The sequence below is a fragment of the Diplotaxodon limnothrissa genome, linkage group LG12, assembly GCF_057381915.1.
Source record: "Diplotaxodon limnothrissa isolate DT_005_m linkage group LG12, D_limnothrissa_male_GT1.1, whole genome shotgun sequence".
In the NCBI taxonomy this organism is placed as follows: domain Eukaryota; kingdom Metazoa; phylum Chordata; class Actinopteri; order Cichliformes; family Cichlidae; genus Diplotaxodon; species Diplotaxodon limnothrissa.
In genome coordinates, this window is record NC_140607.1 from 5615361 (window position 1) to 5637255 (window position 21895).

Here is a 21895-nt window from a genome sequence, read left to right on the forward strand (position 1 = left end):
ACTGGCAGGGTTAAAGAGTGTAAGAGTGGAGACTCGACGACTTGAGGCTTCCCACTGCGGTGGTCTGATTTATGTATCCGGGAAGAGAAGGTCATCCTGTGGTCAGTCTAGCATTATGAGCTATTTCTCCGGGCTTTTTTACTTTGTCTTCCACGTCCTCATGTTTCTCTGATGCTCAATCGGAGCTGTTTTACAATGAGAGTAACAGGAAAAAGCTGTTATGTGAAAATTACTTCAGTATGTTATAAGAGATGCTTTCTTTTTTCTTGCTGTTTTCTATTTTTCTGCCTGCCACTCTCTTTATCCCCCTCTGACTCTCTCCTATGAGTTGTAAAAAGTGATGGGGCATCATGTCCTTCCTGTTCAGATGGAAGTGTTGCGTGCTCCTAGTGTATTGGAAATGGAGCAGTGAATAAATGGAGTGCTTACAGGATGCAGAAGGAGACCGTGTTCTTGATCTAGTCGGGGTTGGTCGATGAACATCGCTTTCATCACAAGGGCTTGATGTGTTTGTGTGCGTGTATGGAGCTGTTTGAAGAGGTATGTATCGAGTTCTGCCTGAATGCAGCAAACTGTCTGAGAGCAAGGCAAATTGCTCTGGAGAACCGAGTCGATGAGTGTGTGAATCGGAGAGAAGCGCCTTCATTATGCTCACATACATGTGCTGCGTGTGGATTCGTGTGTGCGTTGCTACCTTGCTCATCAGTTAATCCATTATCATTTACCGGCCTGTCACAGCCTGCGAAGGTAATAGTGTGAGCACTTGAACTGAATTAATGCTATAGCTCTGCACCGAGCGTCACTCAATCACTTCAACTTAACTTCATTTCTAACCCAGTTTTCATGCACCGCGGCCCCACAGAGCCCCCTCTCTCCACTGATAATTGAGCTCCACCTCGATTGGAGGAGTTGTCGCCATTGTCATCTACTTGGAAAAGTAACTCGCCTCTCCTCCCCTCTCACCTCATTTAGGGACGAGCTTGTTACTGACTGTGCCGTTCTGTGTTTGTGTGTGACAGTGTTTGTGTGTTTGCACGCACTGACTTCAGAGCAGAGCTCAGCGGGAGTCTTTTGTGTGGTGTAAAGCAGGGAAGTCAAACTCATTTTATCTTAAGTGGGCTGGACCAGTGAAACTCTCTTTTCTGTCAGTGAAAAGAAGTTTAACTACACATTTAATCCCTGAGATATCTTTATGTAGCAACAACATATTGTAATTTCAACAATATGTATCAGTTTTGTATCAGTTTAGTCTTTACTGGGCTGATTCAGGCCCCTGGGTCTTATGTTTGATACCCCTGGTATAACAGATAAAATTACGACTAGTAAGATGTCAAATGTTAGTCCAAATGTTGACCTACATTCACTTCCATCCCTGTGCAAAGTAAATATTTTCTTTCACCCTCTGGTCTCATTGACTTGAAAGCTGCACCTCACACCTTGCGCTATTTGTCAGATACTCCAGAAGGCAACAATATCATGCAGGGTGCTAAGAGGTCCAGTTAAGGAACTAATTAGTGAGGCCTGGTAGATGCTGCTAAGTTTAGTTACATTTGTTATGAAGGGGTAAAATGGCTATGGCTACCAAAAGCATTGTTGGTACTAGGCTGTAAGCACACTGAAGTGAGGTATATTAACAGGGCAGTCTACGGGGATCTACTCGCTGCAGCCTGCTACAAACAGACGTGTGCTACTATTGGAAACCGCACCGATGAGTGTTGTGAAATTGCAGTAAAATTGTAGGCTGTAAAAACAACAATAAAGAAAAACAAACAGAAAGAAGCAAAAACTAAAATTACAGCTTAGAGGAACTTTTTCGTTCCATTATCAGTTTGCCAAAAAAGATCAACACACACATTTTTGGAGATTATTGCAGATTAAAGTACATTGTGCTAGCATATGGTTAACATTTAAATACCGGACTTTGGCTTGTATTTACATGATCTTGTATTTAATCTGCTTTGCTAAAAGGTTTTGATACTTCTCTGTACTAGCAAGAGAAGTATAAAGTACTAGTGCTTAACTTTAGTTAGCTATATAGTTGAAAAATGGGGAAACTCAGAAGTCGATTTGCATGCTCTCCATGCTACACCTCAGGATTGAATCCATCATATTCAAGTAATCTCACCGTGTTTGCAGTCTATCACAGACTATAGGGCTGTGGGTTGCCCTGAGCCAAGGTCACGTCACACTGACAGCTCATCTCCGTGTCCAAACTGTAATTCTGCCTAACAAACTGACAACAGCGGGCCAAAAGGCAAGCAGGAGATGACTGACGACAACAACACTTCAGTGTACAGTTGCCAACAGAACTTGACCTGGCTTGCACTAATTAGTAAAGACCTCGGGGACTTGGTGCTGACATTAAGCCCTATCTAAAAACTGCTGAGTAAAAGGGCCTGGCAGAGATACTTAACATCTCAACAGTGAGAAAATTCCACTAAGGCTAAAGGATTTAGTTTAAACGCTTAGTGAATTTCTCCCTCCATTTTCATCTCCTTTGTTGAACTGTGCACGTCTTTCATTTGTAAAACTCCAATTTCATAAGTCTCTTCGCTTGGGTGCCAGACCAAAACCCCAAGAATTTCAAGATGGAGGGAGTGTGGATTTGCAGATTATGTTACAGGAAAAGAAAGAGCCATAGTATGCACAGTTTTGGAGTGCAGAAAAAGCTTCCAAAGGTTTAACGTGGCTGACATTTTGTGTAAAGAGAATCTGCTTTGGAGATGAAATGTCTGTCAACAAGACTGCCTGCTTCATAGGTTCCAGTTTGCTGAGTGTGCACCCAGTAGGCCCAGAAATATGAGGCGCGTGAAGAATGTTGCTGAGTGTCTGGTTTGTAATCCCCACCCACCCCCTTTCTTGCGTAGCCCCTGAGAAAAAACAGTGATTCATGTTTTAGCGCGTGATTACAACTCGGGGGGTAGTCTGCTCCTCACTCTGCTTCATTTTTGAAAGTAACTTCTGGAGCAGCACCTCCAGTAGCGATCTCCCAGTCTGGCAGTTCCTCCCACACGCCCTCTGGTCGAGTGATCTCACGGGGAAGCGTCTCGGGGAAGAAAACCCCGCTTTTTGAGTGTTAACTACTATGTTGCTGTGTTTGAAATCTGGCAGTCAGAGCACTCTGGCTTCCGCTCTCTGCAAATTATGAGTGTGAGATGTGGATTTAGAAGCACAAATGTCAGTTTATGTGTTTATCTTGTACTTCTTGAGCACAAAAATGATACTCTCCTCTATTTTTAGTCTCCTACTAAAAAAGTGAGTCAATAAAAAGAGGGTACATTACCGTAAGATGCCTTTTTATGGGTTTTGACTGCTGATTTTATATGTGGGCCCAAGTCACATTAGAAAAGGAAAGAAATCTTTTTCTACATTTCAAGAATGTACCAAGAGCCTCGTGAACCTGCGCGCATTAATCAAACGGGGTTACTGTGCATCCCAGCTCCTATAATACGGAGCTTTTCAGATCGAACCTTGGAATTACTGGCCTCAGAGCACATGGGAAGAAGCAGCGGGTTATATATCCTTTCATTTGGACCTGAGGGATAGAAGAAGGATTTAAAATTGTATGTGCACTCCTGTTGAGGATAGGAAGGAAGCTGTGTTTCTGTAAAAGCTGATTTTAAAGCTTCAGTTAGCTTGTGATCTGGGCTGCAGAAGTCTGTTAAAGCCTGCGTGGGTAAAAGCTGTTTGCGCCCCCTGTATTGAAACACTGTCGCATTAGTTCTAGCTTTGTTTAGATTAGATGAGGTGGAGTGCTTCCTTTGCAGAATATAGCTGGTTCTTCAAAACTGGAAAGAAGTGTTTCGGTCAAGTCATCAAAATCTGTTGGGTGTGTTCCCTCTCTATGTGACCTGCCCCCTCCAGTAAGATGAGCAGATCAGTGTGTCTATTCACCCGCTGAATCAGAAAAGTGTCATTTTGGTCCCCTGTAAGTCATTTGTTAGTGCGAAATAAGAAAAACCTTGGATGAATACATTTGATTTGATGCGATCCGACACCTCGGCCTCTCCCTGTGCCTTCTCTGTCTAATAGCTGATAATATAATTACATTTCCATCAGAGGGAGGCCTAATGATCGACTGTGCTGGAATGTCTTATGTGTTAGCGAGATAAACCTCCCTCTCAAATACCCTGGGTTTGGTGAGGGCTGTCGGATCAATAACCTCTCCTTCTTCTGTTCTCCTCATTTATAATTCTGAAGTGTTTTCAATGGTAATGCTTTAGTATTGCTAAGTGGAAATTTACTAGGCGCTGCTCCAGCTTTTCTTCATAAAGGAGTTGTAGGCTGTTTAAAACCACATAGACACAGTGGGTTTCAGCTCCTAACACGGTTTTGCATAGTTTTGTCCTCAGGAACATTTTCGAAAGTTTGCAGAAAGAACTGCGGTCCAAATTTTGTGTCATTTTGTGTCAAGGTTGTGTGCTCTCACCAGAGGTGTTGTGCATTATGGCAAACCCAAGCGTCTTTTCCTGTTTTGCTGCGCCAAAGTACATTTCTTACGGACAGAGTTAGACCTCAGCACCTTCACACAGCCTAACTAGCCTATCTTTCTGGCTACCGATTCTAACCAGTGTGTTTGTTTCTCTGTATTTCCCTGCAGGCTTTGAGCTGCTGTATCAGCCAGAGGTGGTGAGGCTCTACCTCTCTCTGCTGACGGAGAGCCAGAACTATAACACCCTAGAGGCAGCTGCTGGGGCTCTGCAAAACCTCAGCGCTGGACAGTGGACTGTGAGTACTGGGTTGGGGTGTTACCGTATCCCTTTGGCTTTTTTTCTTCCTCATTTATATTTTTACTGCTTCTGTCCTCATCTTTAACCTTGTACATGTCCTGCAATGGTAGCAAAAAGACCAAGTCTGCTCTCCCTCCCTGGGAGACAAACACTGTTCTTTTGTTGATGCTGGTGGTGTATAACGGCTGTGCCATGGCTGCAGGTTTCTTGTAATAATAAGATGGATCTGTTACTCCCCACTTGTCATACACAATGTCAGGCTATGACTGCTGACAGTTGAAGTGAAGAACACTGATTAACTCTTCATCATGGCGCCTGTTAGTAGGTGGGATATATCAGGGGGAAAGTGAACATTTTATCCAGTTTTGTTTTATAAAGTTTGACAAGGGTTAAATTATGATGGCTAGACGACTCGATCAGAGCATCTCCATAACTGCAGCACTTGTCGGGTGTTCAAGGAAGGAACAGTGGGGAACCAGCAACAGGGTCACGGGCAGCCATGGGAGCCTCCACCTCACAGCTTACAGGACTTCAATGATCTGTTGCTAACATCTTGGTGCCGGACACTCTCCAAGAGTTTAGTTGAGTCCATATCTCGATGGGTCACGGCTGTTTTGGCAGCAAAAGGAGAACCAACAGGATATTAGTCATACTGTTATGCCTGAATGGTGTGTATGGATTCTTGTGAAGTCCTTGGTGTCACGTTTAAATACACAGAGTGCCATTTTTCAACAGAGGGCAACTTTGAACCCTAACCACAACACAAGCAAAGTAGTTGACACGCTGGGATGAGAATGTGTTGACTGCCTTCTGAGGGCCAAAGTATGTGTGTGGAAACTAAAGCTCGCTCTAGGTAGCTCATGCACAATGTGTTGCTGGCTGGTTGCACTTGGATCAAGAAAGGTGAAAACAGCAATGTTAATGCTAATGCTATAAATAGTGTTGTTAGTATATGGCTGTTTCTGTGATGGAGATTGAAGCTAAATTAAGTGTAGATACATTTAGAATGGGATCCAACAATTTAAGTAGCTCTAAATCAACATGACAGCAGCACAAGACAGGGTGGGTAATGATAACCATCAAGGTGGAATAATATTAGATAAGTGTTGTATCTGTTATCCAGCACTCTCATCTCTCGTAGGTTTTTGCTTCTGATGATGGATTAGATGAGAAGCTGTGCAGTCAGGTCTACACATTTATTCCAGTTAGAGCATCTGTGGAGCTGCTGTCTGGCTTGCAGGCAAGTAGTGAATTATCAACAGGGATGGCTGGTAGTCAGCTGCCAGTTTACGCGCAGCACCTCGGGCAAGAGCGGTCACTTATGTTTTCCAGCAGATGGGCTGTATTCAGCCCACGGCAGCATTATCGCAAAAGCTCTTCTCTTAACACCCAAGTGTCAGACTGTAGATACATCTTTCAGTCCTCAGATTTCATCAGCAGCAAAAAGCCCTCAGAGACGTGAGGAAAATCACCTGAAATCTTGATTGATCCTTTTTTTTCCTTGTTTCGTTAGATCAGATTCAGCTCTGAGTTTCTCATTGAATGTTTTTAATAATTCAGATGTAGTGATTTTTAGCTAAGGTGAGTATTTGGAGGTGGAAAAACTCTTTCCTGTTAGATGTTTTCCCTAGTAAGCATGATCAGAACGCCTGAGCAGGCTAACAGTAACCTGTGGAGCTGCTAACACACCAGACTGTCACATCTGGGAGCTGGACAAAGAGTGTCCTGCTCTCTGAGGATATCAGAGCTTCTGCTTGAAATCCTCCTCATTCTTTGCTTCTGCTTAGTACCACAGGGGAGATTTCCCTTATTTCCAAGGCTTACTACTGCCACCTGGTGGCTCAGCTTTGACTGTCCTCTGCTTAATTACATCTCTTGGGTTATCAGCACTCCGAAGAAGAAACCCTTTTATGTCAAGCTTAGTGTTTCATGTTACAAAAAAATGAGAAGTAAAATCTACTGGTGTTTAAATTAAGACAAATTATATCACATGTCCATTCAGAGCCCCACTGTGTGATGTTGTGAATTACTTATGCCTAAGGAGCAGTGATGAGCTGCCTTGTAGTTACAGAATGACTTTCTGAGTGTGCATGGCCATGCACGGGTGGAGAATATTGCAGAAGTGTCTTCGCCCTCTGTGCTGGTGTCACAGAGATCCACTAGGCTCCTCAGTGGGACTTACCTCGGGGCCTCAAATGAAAGGATGTGCACTGATATTAGGGCTGATTCAAGTACTTATATAAAATTCTAAAGAATATAAAAAGCACTCACAGCATGCCCTTCTTTTGCCCTTCAGTGGTCCAGCTACATCCGAGCCACAGTGCGGAAGGAGAAAGGTCTTCCCATCCTGGTGGAGCTGCTGCGCTCTGACTCTGACAAGGTGGTCCGAGCTGTGGCCATCGCTCTGCGCAACCTGTCCATTGACCGCCGCAACAAGGATCTAATCGGTACAAACAATTAGCAAAGCCACACAGTTGTTGTTGTTGATGTTATTTTGGATGGCTACTGCAGTAATACCAATGAAGGTTTGCTATTATTCTGTGAACGATTTGAACCACATTGTTTAAAAGGCTAACAAGTCTTTTCATAAAATAATTCTAACATGCATGTTCTGACCACTAGTTGGTGGGAATGCAGTTATGATTCTATACCTCCAATTTTTCCCTTTGTTGATATAGTTTCCTTATGATAAGCCTTCAAAGTCCATCCATTGCATCTCATCGTATACGCCGTTCATCTCGCTACTTTAAGTTGATGGGAAAGCATTTTTACATGAAAGGATTGTAGACTTTGTTTCATAAGTCTGGAATCACATTAGAAAGGGTGTCACTTTATTTACGGGCACATAGAAAATGTGAAGCTGCTGCGCTTGAGAGTTTGTGTATTTTCATTACTCAGATTCCTACATGTCAGTGTTACAAGTGGACACTAGAGTGTAGGGATGGGTATCGTTTAGGTTTTATCCGATACCGGTGCCAAATCGGTACTTTTGAAACGGTGCCGGTGCTCAAACCGGTGCTTAAAGAATGGAGAACACAAAATTGGTCCAAAAACCTCTCATGTTCAGCTGGTTTTTTGTAAAAAGATAACAATGTTAGCCTTTTCTGCAGCTATGGGGCATATATGGTATCACTCTTGGCTGGAAGCAGTGCTTAAACAATGGGAAAAAACACAAACTTTGTCCAAAACCTCTCATGTTCAGCTGTTTCCCACTTTTTCTTTGGTCATTTTAGCCTTTTTGGCCAGGGTGAAGGGAGTATCTGCCATCAAACAAGAAGACAGCCGCATGTAGCTATGATGATGTTTGCTAGTTCACCTTACATGCATTAATGTAATCACGTGGTTAGCCTACTCAACGTAAATTACACGCGAACAATATTAAGCTACTCACGCAGAGAAGAACGGCTGCTGCTGCATCATCATCCTCATCATTTCTGCTACACTGGCAGGGCTAGGGGCCAGGACTCTCCTCTTCGTGTTTTTGGGGGATGTTGCTAACTCCGGGTCCGATAACAGGCAACCCACGCACAGTAGATGTGCTCGGTGTGAGGTCTCGCAGCAAGCTATCATACGGCGCATTTCTGGGCTTTAAAAAAAAAAACGCTATGCGTCGCCAGGTGTTTCATCGGATTTGAGGTGTTACCTCCTTTGACAGTATCACAGTATCAGCTTAAAGCAATTGTTGCTGCTGAGTTTGCATATTTTGCTGTGAAGTACAGCCAGACTTTTGACTGCTTCGCCTTGGGCATTTTTAATCTGTAGCTCTGCTCTAAAAGAACGCACGTACCTGGGCCCGCCTACTATCCTCGGAAACGTAAAATTATTGGCTAGAAGTGTATCACAACTCAGGAAAAAAAAGCACCGAAATAAAGCACCGAAATGTGCGCTGCTTTTCGGTCTGGTTACTACCGTTTATGTCAGAACCGGTGCCATCATGGCACCGGACACCGGTACCCATCCCTACTGGAGTGTCATTAAAGAAGAACTGACATTTTAAAAAAAATGTTAAAAACGAATAACACAAATGTTATTAAATGCAAGCTTTTGGACAAACTGTTCTATTCATGCAATTTTACGAGGCTCACAAGACTCAGTAGTACCTGACTTGCTAAGATGTAACATAATTTATTACTCATTTTGAAGATGTTAATTACCTCAGCCAAGGAGGTTGTGTTTTTGCATGCGTGTCATCCATCTGACTATAAGCACAACAGCTCACAAACTTTTTTTAATGAATTCTGATAAAACTTTGTAACACTGTAGAGTGGGGTCATATTAATCCATTAAAATTAGCTTTACATCCACCAAAGTCTCCGAGGTCAGCTTAATGATTTATTTTGGGAAATTTGACACAAAGCCTTAAAATTTAGAAACTTCCTAAAAAGGAAATACTGCCCAGGAAGGGAGCTGCTGGAGGTTTGTGCTCTCAGAGTGCTTTGTGTTTGACTCTTATTCTCCCTGTCACTGTCACATGGTTAACCTTAAACACTAATTCACCATATAGGAAGTTATGCCATGCGGGACTTGGTGAGCAACCTGCCCAGCGGTCAGCAGCGACCAGCCAAGAACCTGGAGGAGGACACTGTGGTGGCCATCCTCAATACCATTCACGAGATCGTCACCGACAGCTCTGAAAACGCACGCTCCCTCATCCAGGCCCAGGCCATCGAGAAATTGGTCGCCATCAATAGGACCAGGTAAGATTTTTTAAGTACAGTCGGACAAATATTGCATTGACGTTGCTCTATGACTGCGTTCCCCTTTTCTTCACTGAGTCAAACTGAAGCAGCATGCTGTTATCCATATAAGCTCTGCACGAGGTGTGGCCTTACTACTGAGACATAATTATAGTATGACCTTGTATGCAATTTCATCATGAGCCTTCATATTAGTATTCATGGAGGATGAATAATGTAACGCGTCTTGTGACGGCGCGAGCCACTGCCCACCTCACATTAATAAACAGGCTTTCAGAAGTTGAGGCCGTTCTTACAGTGGGTGTCTCAGTTGTACTCGGCAACTAGTAGCGAAAATTAAGATATTCAGGCTAATATTTTCAAGAGGTGTCTTATATAACCACATTGTTACTCACCGCAAATAAAGGCGTGTTAGAGCCGCACCACATTTTAAATGCAGTTTTCAAAGGCCCGTCCTTGTGCGGTGATGTATTGATCATCCAGAGTCACTTTAACAAGCATGAATATACATAGTTTATTCACAAACCAAATAGCTAGTGTTTCCTCTCAGCCTCATGAGATTAGCTTTCTTTGAAGTGAGCCCCCTCCCTCGCACTCACATATAATTAATACTGGTGGCTCAGAGGTAGCTAATGAAAGGCAATGTGTATTCATCTGGCTGTGAATTAAAAACTAGACCCTGAAACTGCCCGGAGAACTCAAGTCTTTGAATGAAGAGATTGATTGCAGCGGTGCCTCGCCAGCATGCCCAGCTGTTACAGTTTTGTGATTAGGTGAGGTTACTGACGTTAATTGATCTAGTTACTTCTTCTACTAATTTCCTCCTTTTTGGATGGGGGGGGCCTCTTCAGCCAATCAGCACGTGAAACGAAGGCAGCGTCCCATGTGCTGCAGACAGTGTGGAGTTATAAGGAGCTGAGGAACGCGTTGGCCAAGGACGGGTGGAACAAAAGCCACTTCCAGGTATGGAACCAAAGTCGTCCTTTACAAATAATGTCAATCCAGAGTGTTGTTATTGTTCGCTCAGAAGGTTGAAAGAATGTTTTGTAAGCAGCTTCATTCAAATAGTTTTGAGAGTGGCTCGGTTTTCTGTTCCTGACATTGTAAAATAATTTCCAATAAATCTCCACCGACTAAAATTTGAATCAAGCTGTTACCAATATCATGTTTACATCATCGAGACAACATAATTAATTTCTGATACTTATCTCGTAAAATGTTATGAATTGTTATGCGTTCAGTTCGTACCCCACATTAGGTGAGAAAGTTCAATCTTTCCATACTGGGAACTGTTTGATCTGTATTATGACGTTACGATGTGCTTCCTGCTCCCTCTCCTCTCTCAGCTCACTGTGACGGCCACTCCTAAAGCAACCAAGAACGGCAAGCCGGGCTACGATGACACCACTCTGCCGCTGATGGAGAAGAACCAAGGTCAGTCAGCACGTGTGTGGTAGAGTGTATGCTGCTGTTTGTCTGTTTCGAGGACTAAAGGGGGTAGGACGAGGTCGGGGGAAAATGAAGACCACTTCAGTGACATTGTTGTGTAGCTCATTAGAAAGTAGTCCACCTATTCACCTCATGAAGAACGAGATGAATAATGTTAGGTCTCTTGTCACATGTGTAATCCTCAAAAATCTAAGATCAAAATAAAGACAGTAGCTACATCCTTTTTTAGTGTTTCATGTGTGCAGTAACTACTCCATATGACCTCCATATGTTTTGTTTTTTTAATTTAAGGTCCTCGCACCCTTTTGTCAAGTTATGTTTTATACCCATCCAATGGGAACAGTCTCATTAGCTGCAGATGTTTTAATTTGCTCCCCATTATATGGGATGAATTACCCGTCCAGTGGGAACAAGCCATCAGACTGATAATAAAAGGTGCCCAAGAACTCCAAAACTGAAAGTGAGCTCACTGTCATGCTGACCATGAATTTACTCTCAGTTAGTAGTCGTGGCAGATTAGCAGATAGAAGTCCCAGACCTTAACCTTCTAAGACCCGAACTCTGTCACGGCATGCTTTTTTAATTTCTCTTTGCTATTTGGGCTGATTGGGACCTGAGCCATGTAAAAACAAAGAGTTATGTGAATTTTTTTTTAACCTGATTTTTGTTCCTGAGAAAAATAAGATCCACATATGAGGACATTCGCTTTAAATTTCGATAGAACAGTGGCAGTATGATGTCCTCATAAGTGGATATTCGGCCCTTGCAGAGCAAAATTAAGGATTTTGGTCTAGACAACCCAAAATGGGATGTCCACATATGTGGACGCCAGGTCCTAGGAGGTTAACAGCTAACGGCTTCGTTGATACCAATAATAGGTAGTACTAATTAGGATGCTTTGACATGGTTATATTTAGTGCAAATCTCCAGGCCGCTTTGCAACCCATCTCCTTTTTAAAAAATGTGCATATTCACACTAAGCTGTTTCATGCGAAGACCTTAATATTTTAAAATACACTAAGGTTGATCAGTTCAATTTAAAAACAAAAAAAGAAGAAGAAAAAAAAGCAATAAGTACAAACATCAGCTGGATAGTGTAGATTCTGTCCTTTGTTATACAAAATGAGCTACTGGACTATTTTTTGCCATGGATGAATACACACGTGCTGTCATTTTTGGTAGCAGGAGTCCCATGTTTACTACACTGAAGGAAAATATTATCCAGGTAACTTCTTAATAACATGGTTTAGTTTTGTTTTAGTTTTTTTTTTTTTTGGGGGGGGGTCACTGGATTTTTATAACATTGTCACTATTTAAGTCTGCATACCCAAATTACAGCACAGCATTAGCACAACATGTTTATTGGTGGACATTTACATAGAGTAACCCTACCGCTGGAGTCCTCAAAGCAGGTTCAAACCAAGTGCTAATGATTACTGGAGCAAGCATCTGACTCAGTGTGTGTTACTTGTTGGGGACATGTATGCTTTTCCCCTGCCTCATGGCTATATTGAAGCGCAGTGTTTGCACATTGCTACTACTTTCATCCTGCTCATGGTGACGCTTTGGTGTGAAATGTCGCAGTAATGCTTTTGTCCATAGCGGTTAAAAAATAAAGCACATAAAATGGTAACTACAACTTCAGAAAGCATACTGCTGCTGTTAACAAAAACCTTGGTCCAAAAAAAAATTGGATTTATAGAGACTGAGTTTTTGACTGGCGTAATGGTGTCAGGGATAAAGAAAATGTCCTCAACTTTAAGCCAGCGTGTATGGCTGCATCTGCAAGGTGCTGCGATAGAGGTTTTCTGTAACAGCAGTGTATATAAGGGGGTGGGAAGGGGACTTGTGAAGAATGTTGGCCCAACAACAAACATCTCATTGACAGAGGAGTCAGCAGCATAGCAGCAGTTTTTTTTCTTTATTTTTGCATCCATACATTCATATGAATCGCGGCACTCATGTCTGCCCACTCTCAGTTTGCATTATTCAATCACTGGCCGAGAACCATCGCCCTGAAAAGCAGCATCAGCATTGGCTCAGTGACTCAGTTTGTGTGTGTGCTGCTTTTGTACAAATGGCCTATGAATGCTTTTCAGGCACCAGGAAATGTGGCAGTGGTGATATGATACCTATGGATGAGCTGGGCCCAGGTAAGAGCCAGACTGCATGATAGTCCTTAGCCAAGGAAGAGCTAGTTCTCCTGTGATCTCACTCCAGAGTCCAATCCTCTGATTTGACGTCAAAGATATTTTTTTAATCTGAAAATTCGCCCACTAAATCCTCTCAACTTTGTATGATTGCTTTGGACCGAGCTTCAGACATGATGCTTTTTGATGCTGTATGCACGACCCCTCTCTTGACAAGATGTTTGTACAAAGCTGGGCCTGTATCACAAGCTCAACACCAAAGGATTTGGGTTGTTCTCTTACTACTTAATGAATATACTTTTAGAATATCACAGGATAGATTCTCCACCGTGCTTCCTTTAAAGAGCAGATTTTAAAGATGTAATTTGCAACTTTGACTATTTTGTAGCTCTCTCCTGTATTCATTTGTGATCGCTGATGGTCAGAGAATAAGATTATTTTTTACAAATAGGAGGGTTGCATCAGGACGGGCATCCGGCATAAAATCTGTGCCATATCAAATATGCTCATCTTTCCACTGTGGGGGACCCCTTGGGAAATAAGAGAGCAACAGAAAGTGCCTTTGAGTCCGTGTTATTGAATGCTGGTGTTCCTTATAAGGCAACTCACAAACCGACAGAGGAGTTGTGCAGATATTTAAATCAGGACTACATATTCTCTTACCTCAAAGCAGAATTTGAGACTTATTTATGATGGTTTCTGTGCTGACTTTTAATCAGGAGGAGTGCTTCTCCTGATTGAAGAAGGTAGAACTCAGAACCCTCGGCACATCAGGGTGACACCCCCCGAAAAATCTAAATAAATTACACAAAACATTTTTAAGCAATAAATAAAAAAATAAAAAAATGATGGTATTTAAAACTCAAATGCACATTTTTACCTCATCACAAGCATTTACTGAACTTAGTTAGATGGTTTAAGCGAAATGCTTGACACTTTAAAAACAGCATTACCCCTAGAAGTGACATCCTCTACTCTGAGACTTGATAAATAAAATGCCCCAGGCTACAGAATGCATAAAACACATTTAAAGGCCTGTTCTAAGGACACGCTTAATATCTCACTTGCTTGATGTGTTTTGTTTGAGACGCACTGAGGGTAAGTAACACGAGTACTGGCAGGTTTATAGGAGCAGAAACTGCTTTCACACGTGCACTGCAGCTCTGACCTTTTCTAGGACTTTCCCAGCAGAGGTGCACGTGAGAATGCAAATGTCTGACAGAGTCACATCAGGCATTAGCTAGCTCCCTAGCACTAGTCTGTGTGATGTCGGGTTGCAGTCGTGTGCACATCGTGCTGTTAATATTCCAGTGCATTCACCTCCAGCAGGTGGGCGTCATGTGTCCTGTCTTCTACACGTTGCTCCAGCACCTCCCTCACCTAAATCACATGGAGTGCTTTCTTTTAAGCGTGTCTTACACGTGAGAAAGGACTACTGTAGAATTTAAATTATCTAAAGTTCATGTGTGAAAGAGGCTTGAGAATTTGGAGGCACGTGTAGTCTCCTCTTCTTTCCTGGCACTCAGAAAAGCTGCCTCTTCACACAGTTTAAAATACATTTCTAAACTATTTGTCTCAGTTCAATGATAATCAGGGAAACAGAGGAATTATCTGACAATTGTTCTCTGACCTCATTAGATGGTTACTCTACCATTGACCAGAGGGACAAAGACTGCAAATACAAGACCGGCGACGGTTCGGTGGACCTGACAGAACGGGAACCATTAAAGGTATGGACAGAGCTCTTCTGATCTCCTGGGGGAACAGGGAATAGACAACGAGATAATGATGCCTCATTGAAATATCATCACGTCCTCTTCGTCTCTCTCTCTCTTTTTGTTTTCAATGGTGGTCCTCATTAGAGGCTGTTAATCCTATCGATTCTTTAAAGAGGCTGGAAGTTGTCGTTCTCTGCTAATAGTGCCACCGCAGCTGAGCGCTGTGGACAGCCTCAGATCTGTGAGCTAGCAGTTAATTGAGTGTAAGCATTTGGAGTCTGTAAAGTAATTAATCTGAGACTGATTAAAAGAACCGCCAACAAGTGCTCCTTGTGGAGACAACCCTTGCCTTGGCGATGAACAGACCGCCGTGTTATCGAATGGTCGTCTGCTGATTATACACACACATCACACAACAGCGTGTTAAGCTGATCGGCAATCCAGCCTCAAAGCAGAGTCACGGGCTAGTGGCCTCAGAGGATGATTTTCAAGTACTTTACGCTGTTTATTTTTCATCTTCGTTAACACAATATGGACGGGATTAGCCCTCGAGGCTCAAAAATGAATGATTCAGCTTAGATGTTTGATGTATTTTCACATATTTGTTTCTCCAAAAGTAGCACGTGATTATATTTTGGTGTTAAAGTGATTTAAATTTACCTTTCAGATTAAAATATGTAGTTTTGTTGTTTTTATCTAAAGTCCAACTAGAATATTAGCTTGATATTTGCGTGAAGTGGGTAACAGTATCATAGTTTAAGGTGCATAAAATTACAATGTAGCTACTTTTCTTCATGTGTACTTAGCTGCTCCTCATTTTCTCTTTGCTGTTTAAAATTGTAGATGTTCACATTCAGCATAGCCAGACATTCAGATAATGAGCGCAGTGTACGTGTAAGTAATCCCCGTGAGCCAAAGTTTCTGGCTTCATTTCAGACAGCTTCTTCTACTCTTTGCTCTCTATAATGTCACAGAGAGATGATGTCCTTCTGACGGTCATCTCAACACATCGCTCAGGATGTGAGCACAGAAGCAACGCCGCCTACAGTTTGTTTGCAACAGGCTGCTAATAAAAAAAGAGGTTAAAGGGCACCTAGGTCCATTGTGAGATCATAAACTATATTTTTACAGTACTGGTATTTTAAGCAGTACTACAAACATGGCCTCAGACTTGGTGCCTGTTATGCCAGTACCAAACACCCGCCTGTTAGCATTAGCTATCATAAACTACCTGTAAGCTATTGTAAGGCAAATTTGTTGGATTGAGCATGGGCGCATGTTCTTTCTTACAGAGTAAACTTTATTTTTTTTATTATTATTCTTTTCTTTGTTATTTATTTGTTATATAGGTTTAAAGTTGGGCCTTGCATTCTGTGTTATCTTATCTGAGGACTAAAATGTTTCTTAAAATGTATGTTCATATTCAGGACGTCACTGTAATGGGGAAAAGCAATGTTTCTCTGCTCTCTGTGGCTGAAGTTTTCAAATTATCCCACCTCCTATTCTCGGATGTGTTCAGTGTAGCACGTATAATCACACACGTATAATCACTATCTCAAGTTGTCTGAAAGTTTCCTGTCAGTTTTAAGTTATTTTGTGGGCTCTTAGATCGATATTTGGTCACTTAATATATTGGCCAATATTTACAGACACACAAAATGTAAACAAATTTCTCTAACATTTATTAAATGTAGTTGTTTTGGAGTTCTTAAGAGAATGACAATCTAGTGTAAAAATAATCTTGTTTTGGGCGTTCCAGCAGGAAAGTTGTGCTGGACTCCAGGCTCTACCATCACCTCTGATTTAAACAGATTTTTCCCTACACTGACATTATTTAAATGAGTTAAAACCAAAGTTTTAAGAATATAGGTGTCAAGTCCTGACTAACGACACCATTATTGCTAGTAGTGGTGGACATACCGTGGGCAAATAATAGGACCGATCACAGTTTGGGTTTCAGGCTTTTCAGCTGAGTGAACAAAGTAAAGCCAAACTTCTCATTCATTCAGAAGGCAGAATAACAACAATAAGTGTAGCAGCTTCTGAAGTATATTTCAGTGACAACTATATTTAGGCTAACTAGAGCTAAAGATATAGTGTCACATCTTAAAAGCACAAACACTTTATTCAGCTCAGAAGGCAGCGGTAATCACAGCAAACAGTTGTTTGTCTTCAGAGTATACAGGCCTGCTAGCATCGCTCCAAAGCTGTCTTTTAAGTCTGCTGCCTGTACTTCCCAGAGGTGTTCAGCCCGCTTTGAATGCAACTTGGCTACCAAAACGCGCTCTCTTCCCTCTTTCTTTTGCATGTTCTGGTTCGCTGTTTTGTAATCAACCCGAGTTCTTTCCAAGCTTTCCTTAAGGCAGGGAACTAACACCGGCTTCTCTGATCTTGGATGCATGTGTATTTAAGCAGGAGTGTACATGTGAAATGTATTGACCTCTTTTTATGTTTGACTGTGTTTTGTTTTTTAACCCGTGCTCCTTTGGCTACAGAATGACACAAATAGGAAACACTATATCAGGAGTAACAGGCCTGCAGTCAGTCTGGTGGACGCTTGTGATGTTAAGCCCCAGCCTGTTGACTCCTGGGTCTAAATGCATGCATGGTAGGTCTGAAAAATTGAAATCGCAAACAGGAGAAACTCCTCGCACCTTTCATGTTGCATCCTTTTCATCCTCCGCCTGCTCCTCATTTCTGCCTGTTTTCCTCTCACCCTCACACTTTGTCATGTAGACTTGCTGTCACCCTGCACCCAGATCAGTCAGGTGGAGAAATCACCTCTTTCTTTGCATAGAAATTACATTGTAAACAACTTTTGAGGATTTGTTTTGCGTAGAATTTGAAAGTGCAAGAAAACAAATGGTTAATATTTAAACCTCCCCCAAAAAACTTCTACTCTCTGTATCACATAAAAAGAAGGGTGGTGCTGGTCCTCTGTTCACAATTCAGCACCACCCGTCTCATTCAAATGTAGACCTATCCTCACTCATTGCTTCCCCCTGACAGTCTTTGCTGAAATTGGCAGCAAATGATGAAGGGGAATCATTCTTCTGCACTCTTGAGAGATCCTCCAGGGACTCTGTTTTGCCTTAATGAAAAGCAGCACGGAAAAAGAAAAAGATACACACACACACACATACTATGTCTGCAGTTGTCGTACACGACATATCTCGGGTCAAAGCGAGACGATTTCAGATAAAGAACTCATGCAAGTTGATAAGCTGATGGCAGAAATCAGTGTGTATAATATGCAGGAACCCACACAAGTTTGCACTCCCATATATTGTGTTTGGAGAGGAGACACGATTCCGAGTGCATATATTTTAAGATCTGAAGTAGATGATTTGAAAGTTTTGTGTTTAAATTTCTGGTATGAGTGATTTCAAATAGGCTTATGTAACTTAGATTATCATATTGTGTGTAAGTTACAGAAAGAAACTTTTCTGTGGTTGAGAGAGAATCAAACACATCTCTACTACTGTTTGTTTAAATGCTGTTTTTCACCATTAGAGATAAACGTTTATTAGAAGCCTCTCTAAACAGTCATGTACCGTACATTAGTAGCATCCTTAAACATGGATGCTTGGTTAGGACCTGTAGGTGTCACACTGTAACACAACCGATACCCAGTTTTTGTTTTGTTTGTTTTTTTGTCAGTGTGCTGCCAAAAGTGCTCTGCTGGTGTTGTCACCGTCACAGAACGCAAAACTGAAATCCAACAACCGGAAAGGCTCAGACAAAATAACACTTTTACAAAAAACTGTCCCAGACACCACTTAAAGTCTTCTGCTTAGAGTTTGTGTGATCGTACCAGCTGCCACCCAGCCTGTCTCCTAAAGCAGATGTTACTTGGTTGTTTGTTTTCCTTGTAAAGCAAAATAGAGGACACAAATGTCAGGAAATGACACTCTAGGCATACCCAGTTCATTAAATGTGCTGGGTAGAAGAAGCAGTTCCTCATCCAAGAAATCGTATGAAACAACTTGGGTGTGTTTTGTGTGCATTTACTAGTTACAGTACATTAGCAACAGTTTTCTTTAGAGTGTGATTGACCATTTAAGCTGATCTGGGTGAGCTTCAGTAACTGCCTCACTGCTGTCGTCCTGTCCTCTGCCAGAATCCTCATGTCAGACCTCACTGCCTTTTTCGTTGACAGCATTTTATCTCAGTCATGTTCATCACTGGCCATTCAGTTCTTTCATCTCCATCCAACGTACTGTCGTAGGAAATACTTCAAAGGCTAGATCTTAGATAGAATGGTATGGTTTTTGGTATTTGTTGTAATTTCCAGCTACAGGTAATGATAAGGATGAATCATCAGGTGAGTCGTCTTCACTTCATTTAGCGCACGCAGGATTTCACACAGCACATTAAGCATCTGTTTTGCTGTCTCTCGCCTCCATTCTCCATCTGGATTGACATGATTGACGCTTTAAGAGTGACACAATTTTTCAAGTGCTGTGATAATGCCATATGATTGCTGACAAGAAAGAGATTCAAATTGGCATTCACAACTTTTAATAGTAACATGCTGTTTCAACGCTGAGAAAATCTGTTTTGGTGTGATATTTTTAAGGAAATGGCTGGTGATATTTTTTTGTCTTGTTGTCCCACTGATGTCCCTGCACAGTACACTAGCAGCTGAGATAGATGCATGCACACATTTGCTATTTACTGCTATGTGTTATATAAGACACATCCATCCAGGGACAGTGACAGAAGACAATGTCATGTCCTCTAAATACTTAAATACTAAATACTAGGATATAAAAGTATGCCACAGGATTAAGGATGCACCTGGTGAGTAATTTCTTAGTAGACTAACCTTAGAAAATTAGACAGCCCAACTAGTCTAAAACTAAGAAACACTCAAATATTAACTTAAATTTGAGAAACGTTTAATGGAAAATGTCAAAAACTAATAACAAAGCCATTTTACAATAATGAATCATGCTGCTTAACTGTGCAGCACCTTGCATCCTGCATTATCAATATTACACGTTATTCTCTAGACAGACAGTGAAGAAGAAAAAAACACTTAAACCGATGTTAAATATGGTGTGAAAGGAGTAGCAACTCTACTCTAAGGGAGAGCCCATCCATCTTTTGGAGAAAGCGATCAGTAGTGTTAACAAAGAGATGAGGCCTGGATTAACAGATTTATCGTGTTTCTCTACAGCATTGTGCCATCTGCTGGCAGATGGCTGCTTAACATTTGGTACACAATAATTTATGGCATTGGCCTCAATTAAAATTTTTAACAATTACATTAAATTACTAGTAAGTCTGGTACAGACTAGTGACAACAGCGACAATTCACGAACTCGCACAAAATCTGTCTAGCAGCTGGATTGTGCCTGGAGCATATGGAGTTCAGTAGCTTCCACTTATGAGTGGAAACTATTTTGTAAGAGCAGAAATACTAAACCAAAAAATTGAGCAGGGAATTATTTTAAATGAAAAAAAGACAACATTTTAGTTTTTGTCTTTTAATGGGCTCTACAGACAAGAGTGCGAATATGAAATGTTTCCAGCCATGTCCTTTAAATAATTTAAAATTGAAGTATTCAGATTTTTATCACTGATAATGTTTTTTTTGGAGGGGGGGGGGGGCATTTTGTACTGAAGCTCATCATTTACTGTTGCTTTAAACTGATTGTCTCTCTTGTCCATGTGCTTCAGGCTTAAAATAGCAACTCTGTGACGCTAGAAGAGGATCTCCCATATCACCACTGCCATTTCACATGGAACTCATCTTTGGAGTTGGACTTTGTACAGAAAAAGGGGATTTCACAAAAAAATAACGATCACAACGGCAACTACCCAGCAGCAGCCAGCATTCAGTCATGCTTTTCAGAGAAAATTTAAAAAAGAAAAAGAGACTACTCCTACTACTTTGTCATATCAACATTCCCACTGGACATCATGTGAGTTTTACAGTTCTGACTCTTGTTGAGCACAACCAGTGACAAAAAACAGACCGAGACCAATGCCGGCGGAACGATGGATATGTGATGGGGAAAGTGAAGTAAGCAAAGAAAGGAGAAATGGGATGTGTGTTGGAGAGAAACCTGATGGAGGAATAAAATGTTTTTATTTTAGCCTGCATCAAATTTTGTAGGTTGTGGAGAGTATCAGAGTCTGGTATTTTGATGTGATGGGTTGGAACAGATGTGTTTGAAGGTCACCGAATGTTCGTTTGATGGGATGGAAAAGGAAAGAAAGCGAGCCTAAGAAGAACTGTAGCATAGTGGCAAAACGTGTACTCCCAGCAGGACCCACCATGAACTTAAAATCCATTTGGGTTCACTGTGTTTTTTGAAGAAAAAAAAAGTTATATAAAGTTATTTCAAAGCCTTGCTTTGATATCAAATGTGTCAAACTGGTGATTGATGTCCATTTTTATAAAGTCTGAGGAGTCTGCAAGTTCTAGTCTGGAGGAAGGCAAGTGACATAGTGAGTACACGGGATGATGTTTCTGTTTGCACTGCATCACAAAAGTAAGAGAAAATGGAAACAAAAGCAACAAAGACTTCCTGTTTAACTGTGGTCGACACAAATGAGCCAGGCGGCGTGTCGACTTTTCTTCACAGAGCCGTGATTACGTGTGTAACCACCAGGTTTGCGTAGTGATGCAGTTTCATGGTTTCCCAGCTGGTTGCTGTATGTCAATGATGTGTATTAAAGAGGATATAAGAGTTTTTGTTTATAAATGATTTGTGCTTTTGAAAAGACAGGCATAAGTTCTTTTTTGTTGGAAAGATGGATCCAAAAAGGATTTGTTTTTGTTTTTTTTGTTGTTGTTGGGTTTTATATAAATGTATATTAGGCTCAAAAGGAACAAAAGAAAAGAAAAGAAAAAGAAAAATGAAGGAGAAAATGACATTTACTGACTTCTTAGTTGTATATTAATATCACATTGTTTGGAAAGCACATCTCATTTGATAGAAGTTCATCATGTTTGTAAGCAAGAAATAACCACGTAACTTAAATGTGTGTCAGTTATCGTTACACAGCCGATCACCTATTTATATTTTGTGTTTAAAAAAAAAAATGTTACAGGAAAAACAAAATTTATCTGCAGTTTTCTTTATGAAGGCGATGCATCTGTGTTTGACTTCATCTCTCTGGAGGGGTCAGAGGTCACA

General features: G+C 41.4%; 1 protein-coding gene across 1 annotated transcript in view; it reads left to right on the forward strand.

Annotated features, from left to right (window-relative positions):
• Positions 1–21476, forward strand: part of arvcfb (ARVCF delta catenin family member b) — a 129331-nt gene extending 107855 nt beyond the window's left edge. Inside the window, exons 10-16 of the mRNA XM_085367056.1 lie at positions 4601–4728; positions 7027–7177; positions 9235–9427; positions 10279–10390; positions 10774–10861; positions 14665–14756; positions 20430–21476. Of these exons, the coding sequence (XP_085223182.1) occupies positions 4601–4728; positions 7027–7177; positions 9235–9427; positions 10279–10390; positions 10774–10861; positions 14665–14756; positions 20430–20435 (770 nt within the window). The 3' untranslated portion in view covers positions 20436–21476. The remainder of the gene's footprint in view (positions 1–4600; positions 4729–7026; positions 7178–9234; positions 9428–10278; positions 10391–10773; positions 10862–14664; positions 14757–20429) is intronic.
• The last annotated feature ends 419 nt before the right edge of the window (positions 21477–21895 follow it).